The sequence below is a fragment of the Mesoplodon mirus genome, assembly GCF_964341445.2.
Source record: "Mesoplodon mirus genome assembly, chromosome: 6".
Taxonomy (NCBI): domain Eukaryota; kingdom Metazoa; phylum Chordata; class Mammalia; order Artiodactyla; family Ziphiidae; genus Mesoplodon; species Mesoplodon mirus.
Window position 1 is genome coordinate 80,612,707 of NC_138982.1, and position 21,528 is coordinate 80,634,234.

Consider the following 21,528-nt stretch of genomic DNA (forward strand, 5'->3'; position numbering starts at 1 on the left):
ATAATATTTAATGATATTTTAAAATAAACTTTTCTATTGTTTATTTTAACCAAAAAATATATCTATTGTTTATTATTATCCTTATGGCCTACCAAGAGATGTAGTGCCTTGCATTCAGTGAGTGAGAAATCCCTGGCCACCGTTCTGTTTGTTTTTTGCTCCTCTTGCTCTTTATTTTCATGCTTCCTACTGTTCCTAAGAACTTCATAGTACTTAAGTTAGTTGAGCACTGGTGAGTAACTAGTACTAAAAAGTGAAGTGTTGTCCTCAGAATGAGAGAAAATATTTGCAAATGAAGCAGCTGACAAAGGATTAATCTCCAAAATATACAAGCAGCTCATGCAGCTCAATATCAGAAAAACAAACAACCCAATCCAAAAATGGGCAGAAGACCTAAATAGACATTTCTCCAAAGAAGATATACAGATTGCCAACAAACACATGAAAGGATGCTCAACATCACTAATCATTAGAGAAATGCAAATCAAGACCACAATGAGGTATCACCTCACAACGGTGAGAATGGCCATCATCAAAAAATCTAGAAACAATAAATGCTGGAGAGGATGTGGAGAAAAGGGAACCCTCTTGCACTGTTGGGAATGTAAATTGATACAGCCACTATGGAGAACAGCATGGAGGTTCCTTAAAAAACTAAAAACAGAACTACCATATGACCCAGCAATCCCACTACTGGGCATATACCCTGAGAAAACCATAATTCAGAAACAGACATGTACTACAATGTTCATTGCAGGACTATTTAAAATAGCCAGGACATGGAAGCAACCTAAGTGTCCATCGACAGATGAATGGATAAAGAAGATGTGGCACATATATACAATGGAATATTACTTAGCCATAAAAAGAAACGAAATTGAGTTATTTGTAGCGAGGTGGATGGACCTAGAGTCTGTCATACAGAGTGAAGTAAGTCAGAAAGAGAAAAACAAGTACCATATGCTAACACATATATATGGAATCTAAAAAAAAATAAAAAATAGTTCTGATGAACCTAGGCGCAGGACAGGAATAAAGAAGCAGATGTAGAGAATGGACTTGAGGACACGGGGAGGGGGAAGGGTAAGCTGGGACGAAGTGAGAGAGTAGTAGCATTGACATGTATACACTATCAAATGTAAAATAGATGGCTAGTGGGAAGCAGCTGCATAGCACAGGGAGATCAGCTCCGTGCTTTGTGACCACCTAGAGGGGTGGGATAGGGAGGGTGGGAGGGAGGTGCATGAGGGAGGGGATATGGGGATATATGTATACATATAGCTGATTCACTTCGTTATATAGCAGAAACTAACACACCATTGTAAAGCAATTATACTCCAATAAAGATGTTAAAAAAAAAAGTATTGTCTGTTTTTAATAGCTCTATTTCTGCTTTTGAAGGTAAATGTAGGCAGGTCACCTAATTAGTATGTTGGTTTTGTTGTTAGTAAGACATTAACAATCCTGTCTTCCTTTATGAATTATTTGATGATGAATACAGTGGTTCAGTGTCCTCTAAAATTGCCTAAATAACAAAGAGTAAGTGGCCTCACCTTCCTTTAGCACTTTCCTCTTTGCTCTGTGCATCATAATTTGAAAATTACTTGAATATTTTATGCGAGTATTATGCCTAATATTTTACTATAGAAATGTGCAAGAGTAACAGTAATGACTCACAAAGAGCTTATGTTTCCTAACGTTTAATTGTGGATCTTATGTTTTATCTTCTAGGATTGCACAAATCCACGGTACTTAGCTGCAGGTTCTTCCAATGCTGTCAAGCTCAGTAGGTTTTTTGATAAGGTAATGGCTTCAATTAAGTTATTTTTAAACTTAATTTATGTATTATGAGAGTTTAAACTCTTTGTAGAATGCTTTGTCCTTTTATTCCTTCATCCTAAACTTCACAGCCTGAATACTACTTGTTTTGATCTCTTATCTGTCAGTGTAATTGCTCAAGGCCTGCTGACGTGTTTATTCTATCACCAGTGTTCTCTAAGCAAAGGATGAAAGCTACTGGATTCAAATGGGGTTTTTTAAGATACCTAATTCCCTCCTTAAAACAATTTATGTTTCCATATTTTCTAACATTTTTGTGCTTATTCACCACCCCCAAGTCCCCACAAAAGGCACTAAACTGAGGACATTCTGCTTAAAGCCCTGAGTTTTTTTGCTCTCCCAGCTACTAATATTCTCCATATAAATGTTACTGTTACTTTTAAGGCTAGGTCATCTTCTTGATTCCCTAATTTTCCCTATCAGAAACCTTTGCATTCCAATTATTGACTCTTACCAGCATCATCTTATTGTCCAGAACTGGAATGAAAATGTAGCATTTTCAACATACTGGTAAATTAGAGCACTGTTTGTCTTTCCTTCACAAGGCCATACAACTGCATTGCATACAATATTGACCAAGTTAAATTGTTTACCCAGTGTTGACATTGTGTAGTAAAGTAAAATAGGATGTATTTCTGTATTATTATTGAAAAAAGATTAATTTGTCTTATATTTCCTTTTACAAGTAATGTCCCAAGAAAAAAATTTCCCTCCTCATAGCTCTTCTTTATGAATCATTTTTCTTTTCACTATTTAGAAATCTAATATTTGGCTCTTTTGTCCAATAGGTCAGCATAAGGTGAGCCCCACACTCCATCCCTGTTTAATATTAGGCCACTGGGAAATTTTTGCTTTATTGCAGAACTTCCCAACTGGTTTGTGGCCAAAAGGGTACAGGTGCACTGAGATAGTGATCCCCTTAGTCCTCAGAGCAGCCAGAGCCCCTGGCCTGGCTCTTCCACTTACTCCATTTGTACATTTGCTAATGTATAAATATTAGCATTTTCTAAATGTGTCATGACATGAAAAAATGGTTGGAAGCACTGCAAGGAGCCAAATTTTCTCTCCACATTGTTTTCAAACTTAAAACGTAAGAACTTCCATTTGTTTAGATCTGTGGCCGCTATCTATGTCCCCTAGGAGCAGCATCATATAGATCTGTGTCTGACATGGAAAGATCCCACAATATATTGTTTAAATTTTAAATAATTTATTAATTTTAAAATTAAAAAAGTAAAATGTGGGCTTCCCTGGTGGCGCAGTGGTTGAGAGTCCGCCTGCCAATGCAGGGGACATGGGTTCGTGCCCCAGTCCCGGAAGATCCCATGTGCCGCAGAGTGGCTAGGCCCATGAGCCGTGGCCGCTGAGCCTGTGCGTCCAGAGCCTGTGCTCCACAACGGGAGAGGCCACAGCAGTGAGAGGCCCACATACCGCAAAAAAAAAATAAATAAAATAAAATAAAATAATAAGTTGTATCCTAGAGAAACAATGGGTTATAGATCAGTTTGACCCAAGTTGCCAGGCAAGACTACTTAAAAAAAAAAAAAGAGGGAACTTGGTTGGTTTTAAGAAGAGAGCAAGTTTTGATAAGAGGAGACTTCCCTGGTGGTCCAGTGGTTAAGACTCCACGCTCCCAATGCAGGGGGCCTGGGTTCGATCCCTGGTCAGGGAACTAGATCCCGCGTGCCGGCAACTAAGAGCCGGCGCAGCCAAATAAATAAATAATTTTTTTAAAAAATGGTTTGATAAGAGAAGGACATTGCAAGTTGAGGGCAGAGAATTATGAGCAAAATTGAAAAGCAACTTTTCTCTTGGTTTCCTAAATCACAAACAAAGTCAAGTGGATTAAGGGGTTGGCCAGGACGTCCCTGGTGGCGCAGTGGTTAAGAATCCACCTGCCAAGGCAGGGGACATGGGTTCCCTGTTCCTGGAGGATCCCACATGCCACGGAGCAACTAAGCCCGTGCGCCACAACTACTGAGGCTGCACTCTAGTGCCCACGAGCCACAACTCCTGAGCCCACGTGCCACAACTATTGTAACCGGCACGCCTAGAGCCTGTGCTCCGCAACAAGAGAAGCCACCGCAATGAGGAGACCGCGCGCCGCAACGAAGAGTAACCCCCACTCGCCGCAACTAGAGAAAGCCTGCGCGCAGCAATGAAGGCCCAGTGCAGCCAAAAATTAATTAATTAATTAATTAATTAAAAAAAAAAAAAAAAAAAGGTGGGCCAGACCTCCAGACTGAGGTGGTTGCCTGAAAACAAGGGACTTGGCAGCTAGATATGACTTTACATCATATCTTCCAGAATTTAGTGTAAAGATTTCTTTTCCAAGGGACTTCCCTGGTGGCACAGTGGTTAAGAATCCACCTGCCAATGTAGGGGCCACGGGTTTGAGCCCTGGTCTGGGAAGATCCCACAGACTACAGAACAACTAAGCCCACGAGCCACAACTACTGAGCCCACATGCTGCAACTACTGAAGCCCGTGTGCCTAGAGCCCATGCTCTGCAACAAGAGAAGCCACTGCAATGAGAAGTCCATGCAGCACAACAAAGAGTAGACCCCGCTTGCTGCAACTAGAGAAAGCCCACGTGCAGCAGCAAAGACTCAAAAATTAAATAAATAAATAAATAAAAGATTTCTTTTCCAAGAGGGAATCTAATCCTCTTCCACACTCCCTTCGCTAATAGTAATTCCTAACCACTCTAGAGTAATAGAATTTTCCTGTCCTACCCTGGAGAGAGGAAGGAAAATCAGTCCTGTCATAGTTTTTGTGGTGTCAGGTATTTTAGATGGGTACTAATCATGAACCAGCTTTTCTACCTTTGAGGCCAGTGAGTGCAACCTTACCCTGAGTCTCTTGTGGCTAAAAGTAACCCATCCATAGTCTCGAAGATAAAAGAATCCAGATGATATGGCTGTTAGGCCAATGAGAGCAAGCTGCTGCAGGCCTGGAAGAAGATGCTCTGCTTTATTTTGAGGAAGCTCCTAGCTTCATAATTCTAGATTCTAATGTCTTAGAGTTAATCTCCAGCTAATCTGTATTCTGATCTGCTGAACTTTTCTTAATCACATTTAAGGCTCTGGGTAAAGAAAATAATACTGCCTCTGTCAGCATTGCAGTTTCTCAAGTGTTAGAACAGAGTTCTTTTTTTTTTTTTTAATGTTTTTCATCATGTGAATGTAGAGAACAAACGTATGGACACCAAGGGGGGAAAGTGGCGGGGGGTGGGGGAGGGTGGTGGTGGGATGAACTGGGAGATTTTGATTGACATGTATACACTAATATGTGTAAAATAGATAGCTAATAAGAACCTGCTGTATAAAAAATAAATAAAATAAAATTCAAAAAAATGTTTTTCATCATGTGAAAATATGGTGCTCTGAAACTCATGTTAAGGCATATATTTTGAAGGCTTCTTTTCAGTAGTAGTGATGGATTTGTACAGATACAGCCACTGCTTTACCGTATTTCTCCTACTGACCAAATACAGACAATTCTGAAACTGCTGAATTAAGGGTGCAGATTAAGTCGGAAAAGAAGTTAATTGACTGCTTTTGATGTTGTGTCATTTGTCTCCATTAAGGACCGACAGAATTTACAACTGTGTTTACTAGAGGGATGTGGCAGTTTACTACATTATACAGACAGACTCCTCTTTAAAGAATAGGTATGCTATTGTAGTAGCAAAAGTGCTTTGCTTTTATCTTATGGATTCTGTTTGGTGCCTTTTGGGGCCAACTGCTAGGGAACTTTGAGCCAAATTTGCAGCCATACACTAGGAATTGCATGGGATGTCATGTCACTGTCTGGTTATTTAGTCTCTTTGGTTGTTGATGTGTTGTTGTTTTTTTTTCGCGGTACGCGGGCCTCTCACTGTTGTGGCTCCCCATTGTGGAGCACAGGCTCTGGACGCGCAGGCTCAGCAGCCATGGCTCACGGGCCTAGCCGCTCCGGGGCATGTGGGGTCTTCCCGGACCGGGGCACGAACCCGTGTCCCCTGCATCGGCAGGCGGACTCTCAACCACTGTGCCACCAGGGAAGCCCCTGTTCATGTATTTTTTGACCTATCATTAATGCTTTTTGGAACAAGAGGCAGGCTTTTATAAAAATACTTCCACAATCCTGATCTCATTAGCACCAGATTTAACTCATTGTACAAGATGTCTGTCGCTGTTGAAAAGACTCTTAATTTGGGTATATACCTTTTAGTGCCATTAGTGGGCATTGCAGTTACCACCTTTTCAAGGTATATGTATGTGCCAAGCCCTTAAAATCTTTATTTGTTTTTCACAGGTCATAGAGAAGAGATACTTTTTAAGAGATGGTAATCAGGTCTGTATCTATCTTTTCTTGATAAAATGATTTCTTGAAATTGGAGAGAGATTTGACTTATTTGAAATTAATTTCCAAATTTACTTTTGAATTTTTTTTTAAAAAGTGGGGTTGCGGGGAGTCCTTTGCAGGCCCAAGCAACTGACTTTCTTCTGTCCTGTTAAATACAAAAGAAAAAATCAGATCAGGGGAAAATAAGGGTCTAAGAAACAAAAAGAATCCAGAGATAAGGTTACATTATAAAATAATAGAATTGCTTGAGACTCCAAAGGCATATATATCCAGAGTCTATCACAATGCAAATAATTCATATAAAAGTCCAATAGGTGAATATTATGAGATTCACCGCCATCCTGTCTGATTTAGATGGCACTATCACCAATTGTTTGGCAAATGTTTTTCATTTTGGTAGAATTTATTTTTATTATTTAATCTGCTGTGGTTTTCTGAGTAAAACAGCAGAAAGATAGTTCTTTAAAGAACGACAGCCCAACATACAGAAACAGAAAATAAGGAGAACATTTTAAAGACTATTAGCATTTGAACTCTGCCTGCTTGAGTCCTAATATGATTATCTTTCTTGCCTACAGATTCCAGGCTTTCCTGATCGAAAAAGGTTTGGGGGAGGAACATTAAAGAGCTTACATTATGACTGAATTACACTCATCCTTTGAAGAGTAAGCAAGCTGTGGCAGTTTTTCACAGCTTTCTTTTTGCTGTGGCAGTTATTAATGTCTCAGGCTTTTAACGAAATAATCTTAAAATGCCACCCTTCAGCCTCACCCTTTAATGGAAAACTGAAAGGAAGTAACAGCGTGGGAAGTCCAAACTTTGTCCCCATTCTCTCTGTTCCTCACCTTTCGTCCCTGTTTATAGATTATATAAAAGCCTTGTGGAAATACGAGATGTCAAAATGATGCAGTAAATGAGCAGCGACAGAATGCTGCAGAGAAAATTTACTCTTGCCCAGAGCTGGAGGGTTTTTATGGGTCTGTAATTTTCCCACACTCCTTGCTGAAGGCTTAATTAAGTACTTCAAAAATGTATCTCTATTGTTTTACCTTCTGAGGGGAAAGGTTATGTTAACCAGCCCTGAGTTGTCCACCCCAAACACTCTCTGTCATTTTCAAAGAAGCAAAATGGTGTTATTTAACTGCCTCCACCTTCATCAGGCAAAAGGATGCCTAATAATAGCAACCCTTTCTTTCTCCTCTCCTTTGCAAATGGCTCAGTGGCTGGAAGAGGCTGACTAATAGCTGGAGTTAAATATAAATAGATTAATAATACACAGAGAACAGCAGTACCAGAAAAGAAGAATTATGCGAGAAATTGACAGCTCACTAAATCCTTCACTCTTTAGGTTACAGCTGTCTGCACCCACTTACTGTTTTCTGTTTGGAAATAGGTAGGGTGAAATCTAAGACCTGCACAAGGGCAGTAAGAGAGATTTACAGCCTCCTCAGTTTTTATTTTTATTTTTGAAGGAAAGATCAACTCCTAAAATGTCCCTTAAGTATAGTCCGTAAACTAAGAATATTATTCTTTGTGTCAACAATGTATTTATGGAGAGAAGTAAAAATAACTTCCACAGCAACACATTTACATGAATTATGGACTAGGATTCTTGGATTTCATAATCCAAAATTTGGGGGGGGGGTGTATATATGCATAATTGTTCATCATTACTTTTTTTACCCATCTTTTTTGCTTGTGTAATTGCCTTTGCCCCAGTCTTTGTTAATATATAAACCTGTTTTACGAAAACTGTAATTTGCTGCCTTATTCAACAACTCCTTTTCACATGTATTCTCTCTAGGAGGTCTCTGCACTCCTGATTTTGCTCCATATTAAAGTATAATAATAATAAATACACAGTTTCAGCTTCTCATTTTAAAACTAGGGGAAAAAAACAGTAAATTCTCTTTCTATTCCGTACTTTGGAAATCAAGGTGTGCTGAAAGAGGATATATTAAAATGACGATGTTAGAGAGTGCTTTTAGAAAGTCTGTCTTGGGAATTTGGCAAGGGATTTTAAAGCACTTTTCATCAGCTAGGATCTTCTCCAGTCTTTCTTCACATCCTCCCCCACAAGAGTTAGCCCCGATTTTTTTTTTTTGACATAAAGGAGAGCTATGCAAATCAGGATCTGTATGTGGAATTTGGCACAAGTATTTTGTGACAGTGGCTGTGCAGTTAAGAAGTAGAAACCAAATGCATATGCAGAAGACCTAAAGCAACTGAAGCTCTTTGTATTCCTCTTTTAAAAAATAAATCAATAACCCTTAATTAGAAAGAAGATCTATTCCAATTTCTCTATTTTCTCCCTTATTAAAAAATAAGATGAAAATAACCTATCACTGATGGCTTCAGGGTCAACCTTGAAAAATTAACAATACTCAACTTCTTTGTTCTTGCTGTCAGGCTTGACTCCTGAATTATAGTTTTCTAAGAGAAAATGATTTTAATCATCTAAGGTAAGTTTGTTGCAGCATTAGTAGCGGCAAAATAAGGTTGTTGGCCACAGTGAATGTTATTAGCCAGAGTTCTTCAAAAAGAATCTTTTGAAGCATAATTTTTGCTAAGACTTCCTGAGACCTGCTCATAAAAATTGCTTTTAGGTAATAAACAAGTTTAAATACCAAATACTTCCTAAAAAATGTTAAAGCTTTAATTTTCTTACTTTCTTGATGGAACAAATTGCTAGCTATAAGAGAACTTTTTTTTTCCCCCTGTTGTGATTCAGATGTCTAACCAACGTTCTTACTCACTGTGGAGGCAACCAGATATGAAGATCTGTGGCCACTCATCTGTCCCCCAGGCCGCTTAGTTGGAATCCAACTAAGGATTTGGGTTGGTCTCTCTACCTTAGTGCTCTAGAGAGAGCGCCACTCCCAAAGGGGTTGATCCATATCAGCTTTACTCAGGTTCTCAAAAGTCCCTGAACTTGGGACATCTATGATATAATCCAGGTGCCGTGACACTGCTGTTTTTCTCTCCATTCTGGAAGTGGACTGCATAGAACTGATGTGCTGGGCCATCGGACTGAGGTGAAGAGCTCCTAACCACTGCCATAATCAGAGCTTTTGAGTCTTCATTTCAACAGGGTATGCTTTAGCACCCAACCTAGGTAAGGCCTTATATGGTTATCTAAATGTTGGTTTAATTGAAATTTTTAAAGTACAGGTAGCGTCTATTTTAAGAAGTTTGAAGTCTAACAGGATGTCTGCATTGATTTAACATCTGTTAAAATTCAAAGGATGATACTCTGGGGGAAGGAGGAGAAGGAAGTTAAAAAATTCGTTTCTCCATAGTCCCAAAACTGAGTTAAATTACTGTGGTAGAAGAGGAAGGGTTTCAGGAAATCTAGCACTGGGAGAACCCTGAGCCTCACATATTCCCCAGTATGCTTGCCTAATGCAAAATTGGAGTTGGAGCCTACCAGCCCTGCTCCATAGAGTAGGAAAAGGATCCAACTTCGAGTAACAATAAGCACCTACATTTAAGGACTCAAAGCAATGGCTTTCAAACTCAAATGTGTATGAAAGTCCTCTGGAGTGCTTGTTTAAACTGCAGATTCCAGGATTTCTTCTGCCCCCCTCGCCCAATTCTGTGTATATGGGATAGAGCCAGGATTTTGTATTTTTAACAGGCAAACCAGGTGATTTTGATGCAGGTAGCTCAGGATCCACCCTTTGAAAAAAATAAACCCATATCAAAAACGTAGGGAACACATGGATTGTAGACTCTACCTTATGGCACCGTTATAGCAGAGTTCATCAGAGTGCATGGTCGCCCCTTAATAAACTAAGTAAGCCACTCCTCCCTCTCAAGGCTGCACATGCCACAGCAATCGTAACGTGATTGTCACATCCTCTATTGGCAAAACAGGAAATATTTGTCTTCGATGTACTGCTACCCATTTTTAATACTAGCACTTTCTACCCTCTGGGTATATCTATTTCTAATGAAATGCCTTGCCATCTTATACATAGCCCCTCTCTTATACCACATTTGTTTTCTCAGCTGGCCAACCACTAAGCTTTACCAAGGTCATCGATGAGTAAAGGTGAAGAATGAAGCCCCTAAACTTCAACAAAGATGTAAAATCTTGCTCAGTACTATCAAATATATCAGGTAATCTATCAGTGTCATTTTTTTCTTGGAGACATCGGTCCTGAAGTCCTCCGTCCTCTAACTGCACTCTGGAGTGATTGTTCTCTAGGCCTGCCACTTGTCCTTCACATTACTCTATAATAATCCCCAGTTTCCTAGATGTAATATTTTCCATTTTCTTGGTGTGGATCAGTGGTCTTCCAACTGGGATGTGTGGAAGAATCTCTTCCAAGTGGTACATGGGCACGGATAGTTTTAAGGTAATCATTTTCCAGATGACTAATTCTCATATGAATGTATCTTTGTTAAGATTGATCTGCTTGTGAAGCAGCTCGTGCTGGCTCTTATTTACCACCTCTACTTTCCCAATTGCCCTTTTCCCACTACAGAAAAAGGAGCATCTCACTACTAGTGAAATAGAAATATGGCATATTGCCCCAGGGTATAAATGTCTTCAGGATGCCAACAAAGGGACAATTCTAAATATTAGTTTTATTTAAGGATTTTGTCTGTTCCACTCCTCACAATTACAAAAAAAAAAAAAAAAAAAAAAAATGCAGAGCTCTTAAGGAAGAGCTCCTGAGAACAAAGCAAAGAGCTTTGGTAGGAAACATCCAAGGCTGTGGCACATTCTTTCATGTCAAGTCTTCTTGCCTGGTCTATCAAAATACCAAAACATTTTCATCAAAAATAATTATATAGGCAAAGGTATATAAAATTAACATTTTTATTTTCCCAACCCTTTCTGAGTAAATGAGTTAGACAAAGAACCTCCAAGTGAAAGGGTAACAGTTAAAGTCACTGATTCCAATAGCTGGGTAACAAAACCTTTTCCAATCAGGTTTCCAATTATTTGCTTGCAACAAAATTGAAGAAGAACCAATCTGAGTTATTGACTGATAGGTCATTAAAATAATGTTTAATGATAGGTCAGTATGTGATTTTTGGTATTTAATTCAGAAGGAATTTGAGTGCTACGATAACAAAATCCCTTCCATTCATAACTGCTTATTTATGAGAACAAATTTTCTCAACATTTATGTCTATAAAAGCAAAAAATAGGATTAAATGATGCTGAATCCTGTGTCATTCTAGAAATAAGAATTATTCATGGATATTTGAATTAATGTGGGAGTGAGCCATCTACCTCATTAAAAGAAGCATTTCCAGAAAGACTTTGCCTTTTATATTTAATAATTATTTATCAAAATGTATAGTATTTATGGGACACTGTCCTAGAGAAGAATCCTCCAGTGTCCTGTCTGGAGGGTAAAACACTTGCTGATAGCATTCTGGAAATGCAGTTGGAGAAGGAAGCTGGAGATTTCATCATTACTACACTTGGTTTTGGTCCTACTCCCCACTCCCTGATGTTTGTGAGTCCAGAGCTTCTGCAGAGAGTAAACCTATCTTGTGCTAGAATCCAGAGGTGGCAGGTATCTGGTGTCTCCAATTCCTGGTCCTTTTCAAGTTCTTCTCTTCACCTGTTCCCCATATCATTCACTGAGTCCCTCTCCCTCTGCCTGGTTTTTGGCATCTTTGTTCTTATTGCTCACTACTTTGATACTGTGACTCTGCTCTGGTCCAGTATATGCTTGCCTTGTCCCTGCACACAACCTGCTTCTTCCACTGGGTGTCTTTTTGAATGCTAATCACCCTGCCTAGAAGTCCCCCTCTTTCCCCTGCTTTAAATGTCTGCCAAAACTCCCCTTTCTGGAAGCCTTCCCTCACTAGACTCCTCCAATCTATTTCCGTCAGTGCCCTTAAAACAGGTATTTGAATGCACTGCACTTCTCTGTCTTTGTGTACAATCCTCCCTCTCCTCAATGCCCTATCCAACTCTTACTCTGTGTGACTTGGCTCAGCTATCATCTCCTCAGGGAACTAGTCGGAGCTCTGTGGTCCCTAATCCCTCCCACAGCACCCTGACTCTTTCTTGTCACAGCACACATGGCGCTCCGTTGTAATGGCCCGTTTATTGGTCGATCTTCTCCAGCATGTGCCCTCCTACAGGACCAGACTCTCAATCATTTCTGTATCTCCCCACACCTCACAGGGCCTGGCGCATAGCAGGTCCCCAATAATTGTAAGATAAATAAATAAGTGTGTGATTAGATTAAAATAGAAAGTCATCAGACATAGACTCAGAGCTATGTGTTCTGTGTTTTATTTATTCTCATTTTTCCTGTGTGTGTATGGCAGAGTACCTGGCACATAGTGGTTACAAAGCAAATACTCATTTTCTTGAATTATTGTTACAAAAACAGAAAAAGACAGGAAATAAAGTGAACCCACTTGGGAGAAATCCCTAAATAGGGAATTGATAGGTTTATTCAATTTTAAATATTTTCAGGCCCCTCAAAATAATTTTCATCCAGTCAAGGATCTGTTACCACTTTCTTACTCTTTCAGAAATCTCTCACACCTTAGGAAGGAACTGAAACACCTCTTAAATCTGCCTTCAAAGCTGATTTGGAAAGAACATATAAAGTTTATGGAAAAACAAAGCAGTAAAGCTTTTCCTTTGTCGTTTATTGGTTCCCATCCATTTTTTCCCCCTAATCACCAAAGCCTAACTTCTAGGATCAATAGAGATTCAAGACCCAATGTACTCATAAACTCAGATATGCAAGAAATATTTTTCTTGAATTCACTTCTGATTTTGAGTCTGCATACTGAAGGAATAATAAAAACGTAACCTCAGTCAAGCTAGGGTTTATACCCCGCTTTCTCCCAGGTTTGCATATAAATTCCAGGGAAGCTTATATAATACCACAATGTCAGTTGTCTATGCTGAAGTATGCTGAGATGTGATATAAGCTCCCTGGTCTGCAGGCATCATTCCACACAGTTTGCTACCAACCTGTCACTTGTTTATATCCACATGGCTCCTTTGGCCTGGTCCTTTCTGTGCTAACGCCTCAGACACAGGCAAATCATTCTGCTGCTACTGCAGTATGCTGGAGCCTGGGGACCTCTGGAGGTTGCTTAGGCCCCTTTATCTAAAGCAGAATGTGTCAAACTGGCAGCCCATAGTCATTCACACCTACGTGCATGTTTCTTGACATAATGGTATCAGTTATCTATCACTGCTTAACAAAACACCCCAATATTTAATGGCAGAAAATATGTCATTCTATTTGCTCCCAATTTTGTGGGTCAGCAGTTTGGGCTAGGTTTAGCTGGTGGTTCTCCTGCTGGTCTCACCTGGGATCACGTATGTGTCTGCAGTCATCTGGCAGCCGCATTGCCTCATTCACACATCTGGCAGCTAGTGCTGGGCTGTTGAGTGCCTGGACCTCTTGGTCTCATTCTCAAGGAGGCTAGCCTGACTTCTCTGAATGGTGGTCTCAAGTAGCAAGAAATGGGCAAATCCTAAGGCACAAGCATTTTTCAAACCTCTGCTTGTGTTGTGTTTGCTATTAGCCAAAGTAAGATTCAAGGAGGTAAGTAAAAGACTCCGTCTCATGTTGGGAGGAGCAGCAAAGTCACATTGCAAAGGGGCATGCATACAAGGATGAAAGGAATCTGTGGGCATTTTTTGCAACCTATTACAATGGCTTCATTCATTCATTCATTCATTCATTTATTCATTCACTTGTTTAAGTTGCCAATGTTTAAAAATTGGAGCTTCGTGTATAAAAGTCATATCTTAAAAAATCACCTAGCCTACTTTACCCATTTACATTTCCTGCCTGTTCTGCTGCACTTGAGTTTATGATAATAAAGCGTAGTTTAAAAGATTATTTTTGTGAAATTAAATGAGGTAATGTCTGTGGGAAAATCTGGCATGAACAAGCTCTCGATATATGGTTTCTTCCTTCCTGAATGCCATTAGCCATGAAGTTGATACCTGACCGTGGCTAAGGAGAGTAGCCAAGATGAAGGACAAGGGAGTCATGGAAAAGGTGGCTGGAAAGTAATCCCTTGGTCTCTTTCTAGAGAGGTACAGGCATTAGGAAATAAGATTCTTAAAGAATTTATAAGAACACTAAATACATTTAAGAAATTAAGAGGAGCAATAGTAAATATCTCAGTTTGCTTTAAGCGAAGTGCTTCAGGCTCTGAACTGTTCACCCAGCTCATCCCTGGGAGCAGGTGTGGAGAGCTGTCTAGACCCTGTCCCTGCTTCAGGTAGCTGCGTGAAAATGCCTGTGTCACAGCACGGATCATTTTCTCACAGCTCCCCAGTGAGTGAACACTCCGCCTTGTTCCATCCCGGCCTCAGTCGGGACTGAGTGGAGAAGCCTCTACCTCACACAGCAGGCCCTAAGTGCCACAGTTCCTTCCGCAGAGAGCTTTAAATTCTCTGCCTTTAGTCATAAGCCTCTTTCTTTTAACTGGAACAAATCATTGGTCAACATTTACCTCGGGTGAAGAGGAGACAGGCCTCTGCAAACTCTTCAGAAACAGCCCGGGTTTCAAAACCAAAGACAGTTGTGTAAGCAGTTTGGAAACAAGCATGCTGGACTTTCTCCCTAGTGTAGCAGTTAGGAAATGCTTGTGGCTAGTTTGAGCGACCAGCTGACCAGCGAGCACAGTGAAGCAGTAGAATAACAACATCCAGAGGTGGTTTGAAGGAGAAACAGAAGCATTTTGACTTCATACCCTCTCTGAGCCTGGGTTTCCTGAAATCGTCACACCTGCAGCAGAAGGAAAATGGCAGAGTTGAAGGTAGGAAACTATCTGGCCACTTCGCTGTGGCTTCTTCAGCCACAACCCATGGAAGCGTCTGAGAATTCCAGAGCTTCAGAGTCAGAAAGAACTTAGAGAGGCCCTCGTCCAAGCTGTTGTGTTCAGAGGCTTCGCCGTGGTGTCCGTAAGCATGGCTGGGGCTGGGGGATGATAAAGAAAAGAGATGATGGTCTAACCGTCCATCTCTTGCCTTGCTTATTTCATATATTGTCTTGGGAATCTGTAGACGTCATAAGGGCTCTCCTCCCCCATGGACAGACATGTTTCTCACTGTGTCCATTTGCCAGCCCCTACTCTCCCACACCTTCCTGATGCTGCAGCTTCCTGGACAGCCTCCAGCTGACCAATTAGGCATGTTTAATCTATTCAGTTATTTTGAGGCTCACAATCAGCACTTGGCCAGTAGAAACCCTAGCACTTCCTCTAGGAAATAATTCCTTTTTATTATTTAATCTTCAATTGAAAAATATGTGTGGGTTATGTGCTGCTAATGAATTAACTCATAATCTTCAAAGTAAATCTGGAGGTAGCCACTTTACCATTAAGGAAAATAAAGTTTAGAGAGATTAAGTGACTTGCCCAAGGTCACTGCTGATAGGTGATAGAGACTGGATTAGAAATTGGGTTTGTCTGAATCCATGCCCAGGCTCCAAAAGGAGCCTTAGTAGCAACTCCTAGACTGAGTGCCTTAAGGCTAATGTCTAAAACCATGCCTAGTGTCCACCCCAGGCTGGCATCAGTGCCCAACACATGCATGTGGACCTGAGTAGAACTGCCCAGAATCTTGACTTAAGCCAAGTGTGCCAGACTCCAGGCTTCTTTCCAGGGTTTGAGCACTTCCTAAGTGCCCTTCAACTGATGCTGAGTTTGAAAATCAAACATCTCCCTAATTAACAGGGGTCCTAAAACCACTCAACAACACCGAAGTAAAAGAGTTTGCTTCTTTATGCCTGATCAAGAGTTAGAAAGACTGAGAAAGAATTCTCATTCTTTCATTCGGCAAATATTATATGTTAATACATGATGCCACGAATTAACATAGGAAAGGAACTGAATCTGGACTAGGTGGAGCCAAGAGAAACTTCTTGAAGGAGGCTGTTCCTAAGCTGAGTCTTAGGAGAGATGTAGAAATTGACTTAACTGAAAAGGGGCTAGAGGAAACAAGTGCAAAGGCACGGCACACACAGAAAGCCCTGCACGTTCTGGGATCCAAGAGTTAAATTTGGGTTGCTGCAGGGACAGGCAAGATGAGATACCCAGGATGTGGTCAGATGTATGGATCTGGATCTCCGGGGAGAGGGTAGAGCTAGGAGAATAGATATGGGAGGTCATCACATCAATGGTGGTAGTTGAAGTCTTAGAAGAGGGGGAGTGCATAAAAACTTCATTTCCTGATGAAAAGGCTGTGGGGAAGTTCAGCAGGGGTGGAAACATCCTTACCATTTATAAATAAATTATATCTAAAATCCTATCCTGCTGAAATTTTTGAGCAACTTATTATGCACAGCACCAGCACACCAACGTAAATTGCATGCTGCTCTTTGTTCTCAATTTCAAAGGCATTTTTCCCAGCCTGCTGTCTAATCTCTGCAAGGAAAGGTTAGCTCTACAGATCACAAATCCAAACACAGAAAACCAGATTGCATCACTCTAATCAATACACATTATAAGTTAAAAAAAATATTTCTCTGCTTTTATTTCTTCCTTTTAATGGATATGTCAACACAAAGCCTCAAATGAAATCACATTTACATAAAAGCAGCACAACTGGGGGAAGAAAATTCAAAAGATAAAATAGTAAAATTAAATTTTAAATGAACCACCCAATGTTCTTAAGTCTTCTACAAGTCCACTTCTACAGGTCTTGATTTCTTCATTTCTAAAAAACAGAGCTGTTTAACATGCAGACTTTGGGCCCCAGCACCAAATATTTTGATTCACTAGGTATGGGTCTGTATTTAATAAGCTTTGGGGGTGATTCTAATTAGCCAGAGATGGGACCCCCTGGTCTACATAATTATTGTATTCATTTCCTGTTTCTGTTGTAACAAATTACCACAAATTTAGTGGCTTAAAATGACCAAATTTATTTTCTTACAGTTCTGGAGGTCAGAAGTCTGAAATCAGTTTCACTGGGCTTAAAGTTAAGGTGTTGGCTGGTTCCTTTTGAAGACTCAAGGGGAGAATCCATTTCCCTGCATTTCCAGCTTCTAGAAGTTGCCTGCATTCTTGACTTATGGTCCCTTTCACCGTCTTCAAAGTGCATCACTCATCTCTGCTTCCATCATCACATCACCTTTTCCTCTTCTATAATCAAATCTTCCTCTACCTCCCTCTCTTACGAATACTTATGATTACATTTAGGGCGCACCCAAATAATCCAGGACATCTCCCCATCTCAAGATCCTTACTGTAATCACATCTGCAAAGTCTCTTTTGCTATATAAGGGAACACTCACAAGTTCCAGGGATTAAGACATAGATATCTTTGGGGCATCATTATTCAGCCTACCACAGTTTAGCCTACTTGCAATAATCTTCAAGTTCCCCTAACAATCTATATCCTATGTTCCCATCAAGGTTAACTAGAAATACTGGACTCTTTGCACAGGAGAAAAAGGTAGCTATAGTTCCACCTCTACCCTGACTTCTCTCTCTTTCCCTCATGCCCAGGAAAAGGAAGTGAGGTATAGTATCTGCTCGTCCCATCAGGGTGTTACCCAGAATCCGAGTCAGGAGAAAGCATCTCATAAAACTAGTCTCACAAATAAATCATATCCTGGGGACCAGGTGAAAATTAGAAAGCTGTACACTAGGGAGCTGCCAAAGAACTGATGGTACTGAAGTTACATGGAGCTCAATAATTTGTTCTTTCATTTAGAAAGGATGTGTATAATTCTCTTGGAAGAAACAAAATTGTTTCTATGTGGGAGCAAATTATTCAGAAATCTGGATTGAAGAAAGCATACAAACACACTTGCTTAATGTCAGACGTTTTTATTTTTAATTTTTCAGTGTAAGGTATATTTGTATAGTCACTGAACCAGCTGGAGTTGAAAGCTTGGATTTTCACAGCTGATATAAGCAGAGTTCAGATTCTGTCCTTGATCTCAAAGCCTTGGGAAAGCAGCTGCAGAATACTGCTTCCTTGATTCTGATACCTTCAGCAGTAAGGCACATGATATTTTAAAACTCTAACAAACTCATCTGTAATTTTTCTCTCAGGGGATTAGAAAAACCAACTGGTTTGAGAATGACTCAGCAGTTTTCATCCCCCTCTTCAGCCAATGCACCTCAGCTAAGATTGAGAAACCGATTCAGAACTCACACCTCTCTCTGAGCTGGATGGCTCCCTTCCAAAGCACCAGCTGTTCTTTCTACTTTCTTTTCTACTTTTTAAAGCAGTCTGAAGCATATGCTTTAAAATTACATATAGTAAGTCTCTTTTCCTTTGTTCCCAAAGTACAAATAACCCTGGACTCTGTTCTGAGGCCAGCAGTTGCAAAGAGTGGAGAAGGTTAATGAGTAAAGCCACCCACTCCTGCCAGAAAACTCAGCGCTCAGACCTTCTTGCCTCCCTTTGCAGAGGGAAACAATGCTGCAGTTGAACAAAGAGAAGCCACTGTGATACTCAGTGGCTTCAGGCAAGATTGGTCTGCAATTCCATTCTACAGAACTGAAGATAATTTCGGGTCATTACCATTTCTCAGCAGCTCAGATTCAATCCTCTTGATGGTGAGCACGAGGTTCATTAGAGAGAAGAAAATTGTATTCAGTGGAGAGTCAAAATGCTGGTTGGTCTCTGTCTTTTCCCCAAGGAAATCATTCCAAATTGCATGCTGCTGTTAACCAATCTCTGTGTAATATAACTCACTGTTTTTAGTGCTGATAGATTTTCAAATATAAAAAAATATTGTGTCTGGAGGCAAAAAAGAATAATTTCACTTCCATGGCTTTCTAGGTCATAACATTTCACATTTGATATTCCCTCCAAATATGGGCAGCTGTTGCCCTGATCATTGCTCACGCATCCAGGTGTGTTACATCAATCTCATCCTGCTCCAAGCTGCTGAGAATTCTGGAGGATTTATCCTCCACCCACCTACTTCCTTCTTATATCTCTTAAAGACATGTACTCAGATGGTGGCATTTCACTCACTGAGTGACGCTGCACTTTCATTATCGTGGGCTAAAATTAAGTATTGATACATTTATGAGGAACAACTATGGGAAGAAAATGGCCCTTTTTTATGTTTAAGTTAGAGAAAAGGGGGTTCTCACCCTACTTAGAGCAGGATACATACACTCGTGTTAGAATAGGCTCTAAGGGGGACTTCCCTGGTGGCACAGTGGTTAAGAATCTGCCTGCCAATGCATGGGACAGGGGTACCAGCCCTGGTCCGGGAAGATCCCACATGCTGTGGAGCAACTAAGCCCGTGAGCCACAGCTACTGAGCCTGAGCTCTAGAGCCCGTGCTCCACAACAAGAGAGGCCACTGCAATGAGAAGCCCGCGCACCACAACTAAGGGTAGCCCCAACTCTCCACAACTAGAGAAAGCCCACATGCAGCAACGAAGACCCAACCCAGCTAAAAATAAATAACTAAATAGAACAGAATAGGCTGTAAGGGAAAAACTAAATCAAACAGTAGATATCTACTGAGTACCTTCTATAAACCAGGCACAAGGCATATAGAGGTAAACAAGATGCCATAGTTCCAGCCTTCATGGAGCTTATAAACTAGCAGAGAAGCCAGACAGTGAACAAGAACTCACAGGTGTGTTTAAGTGTTGTCAAAATAAGTTTTAGGGGCTCTGCACACTTTACTTTATTGAGAAACTGTCTTTTTTTCCTCTGGATGAGAAGTAAATTGATGACAATCAGAATGAACTCCATTGTGCCACTGAGGACAGATCTGGCTATTCTCCTGAAAGCCACGCATATCTTCAAAACTTGTTTTCCTATATCCACATAGATGCAAATATATTTACAAGTGCTCCATAGATGAGCCAGATGATATAGGTTTTTGCCTGCAGCGAGGCTGGTTGGAGGGCTTTTTCTCAAGGCTTTTGCTGTCAGATTGGATCCACACACTCTTTAGCTACTTGTTTCAGCGTATGGAGGGGAAGTAGAGCTCCAACCTCAGGGAGGTTGCAAGCTAGGCCAGCCAGATCTTACTAACCTGGAGTTGAGGTGATGCCTGAGCCATCTCCCCTGTCCGGAACTCCCTGATGGGTCCAGAATTAAAGAACCTGTTCTTGGAGTGAGATAATTAAGAACAAGCCCATAAATCAACTATGTACAGCTAAGGATGGAAAGTCCATGTAATATCCAGCACTCTTCTCCCAATTAATTGGTGGTCTTTAAAATTCACACAGAGAAATTATCTTTCCTAAATGTGTCACATGCCAAGATATAGCAAAGATGTTATGTATAGAATGTGATACACAGACATATGTCTATAAAGAAATTCTTACCTTCATAGACAGTCAAAATAGCAAAATACTCTTTAAATCCCATTAATGGTAGCCTTTGTGTCTTTGTCACATGCAGTACATTTCTGGATTCGGTAATGAGTGTGCCTCAGAGGATCCTCGCTGCCCAGGTGCCCTGCCAGAAGGACAGGTATGAGTGAATAGAATATTAGCTTGGAGAACTCTGAATTATAGGAATTTCAGGCCAAAGGCTTCTACCCACCATCTTGAAAATTAGCCTGTGAACTGTCTAGGAGTTTCACAAATCATTAAGACACTTGGGATGCAGAACAATGACAATACAAAGATTAAAGTTGGATAATGGTTACTTATGGCAAAGCACTTAGTCCCAAAAAAGTAACACTAAATTTAGGGCTTTCAAGAAGATCCCCTAGGTCCAGGGTTAAGGGACTTCCTTAAAGTTCCCTTGAACAGCATAAGATATGGCAATGATGAGAAAATAATCAGTCCTTGTTAAAAAAAAAATGCGTGCACAAAGATGTTCACACTAGTGTTGGTTACAATAGCAAAAATATGGCAAACAAAAATTTTGTCAAAAATTTTTAAGAATATTTCATGGCATGAAAAAATGCTCACGATATAGTGTTTCCTCTTTATTTAAAGTGCTAATTATTAACAGGACTACGCATATCATAGCGTTCCCATTTTGGAGGATAAGAATAGAAGGAAATATACTCATATGTCAAGATTGGGTTATTTCTGGATGGTGAGATAATGGCTTATAGTTTATAAATTTTCTACAATAAGCATGTACTACTTTTCTAATCAAGGAGGAAAGTCACCTAAAACATTATTACAAGAAGGACGTATGGGTTGGAGATGGTCATGTGTAGTGAGTGGCTCAGAGCATCCCCATCCAAGACAGAATTCCCCCACTGAGTTGTTTGATGGGAAGGTGGAATGCTTTTCTGATGGAGTGATGTCATTTATTGCCTCCTTTGTTTTAGAATAATCCTCAAGTTTGCCCTTACAATCTGTATGCTGAGCAGCTCTCAGGATCAGCTTTCACTTGTCCACGGAGCAGCAATAAAAGAAGGTAAGAGGGTT

The 21,528-nt window shown here is 40.3% G+C and overlaps 2 protein-coding genes across 2 annotated transcripts in view; both read left to right on the top strand.

Moving 5' to 3' along the window:
- The window catches only part of RABL3 (RAB, member of RAS oncogene family like 3), a 38,364-nt gene extending 30,319 nt beyond the window's left edge, over positions 1 to 8,045 (top strand). The window contains exons 6-8 of the mRNA XM_082625998.1: positions 1,732 to 1,803; positions 6,139 to 6,177; positions 6,768 to 8,045. Coding sequence (XP_082482124.1) covers positions 1,732 to 1,803; positions 6,139 to 6,177; positions 6,768 to 6,833 — 177 coding nt within the window. The 3' untranslated portion in view covers positions 6,834 to 8,045. The remainder of the gene's footprint in view (positions 1 to 1,731; positions 1,804 to 6,138; positions 6,178 to 6,767) is intronic.
- Positions 8,046 to 14,722: 6,677 nt separating this feature from the next.
- The window catches only part of HGD (homogentisate 1,2-dioxygenase), a 46,438-nt gene continuing 39,632 nt past the window's right edge, over positions 14,723 to 21,528 (top strand). Inside the window, exons 1-3 of the mRNA XM_082624252.1 lie at positions 14,723 to 14,964; positions 20,540 to 20,611; positions 21,429 to 21,517. Of these exons, the coding sequence (XP_082480378.1) occupies positions 14,950 to 14,964; positions 20,540 to 20,611; positions 21,429 to 21,517 (176 nt within the window). The 5' untranslated portion in view covers positions 14,723 to 14,949. The remainder of the gene's footprint in view (positions 14,965 to 20,539; positions 20,612 to 21,428; positions 21,518 to 21,528) is intronic.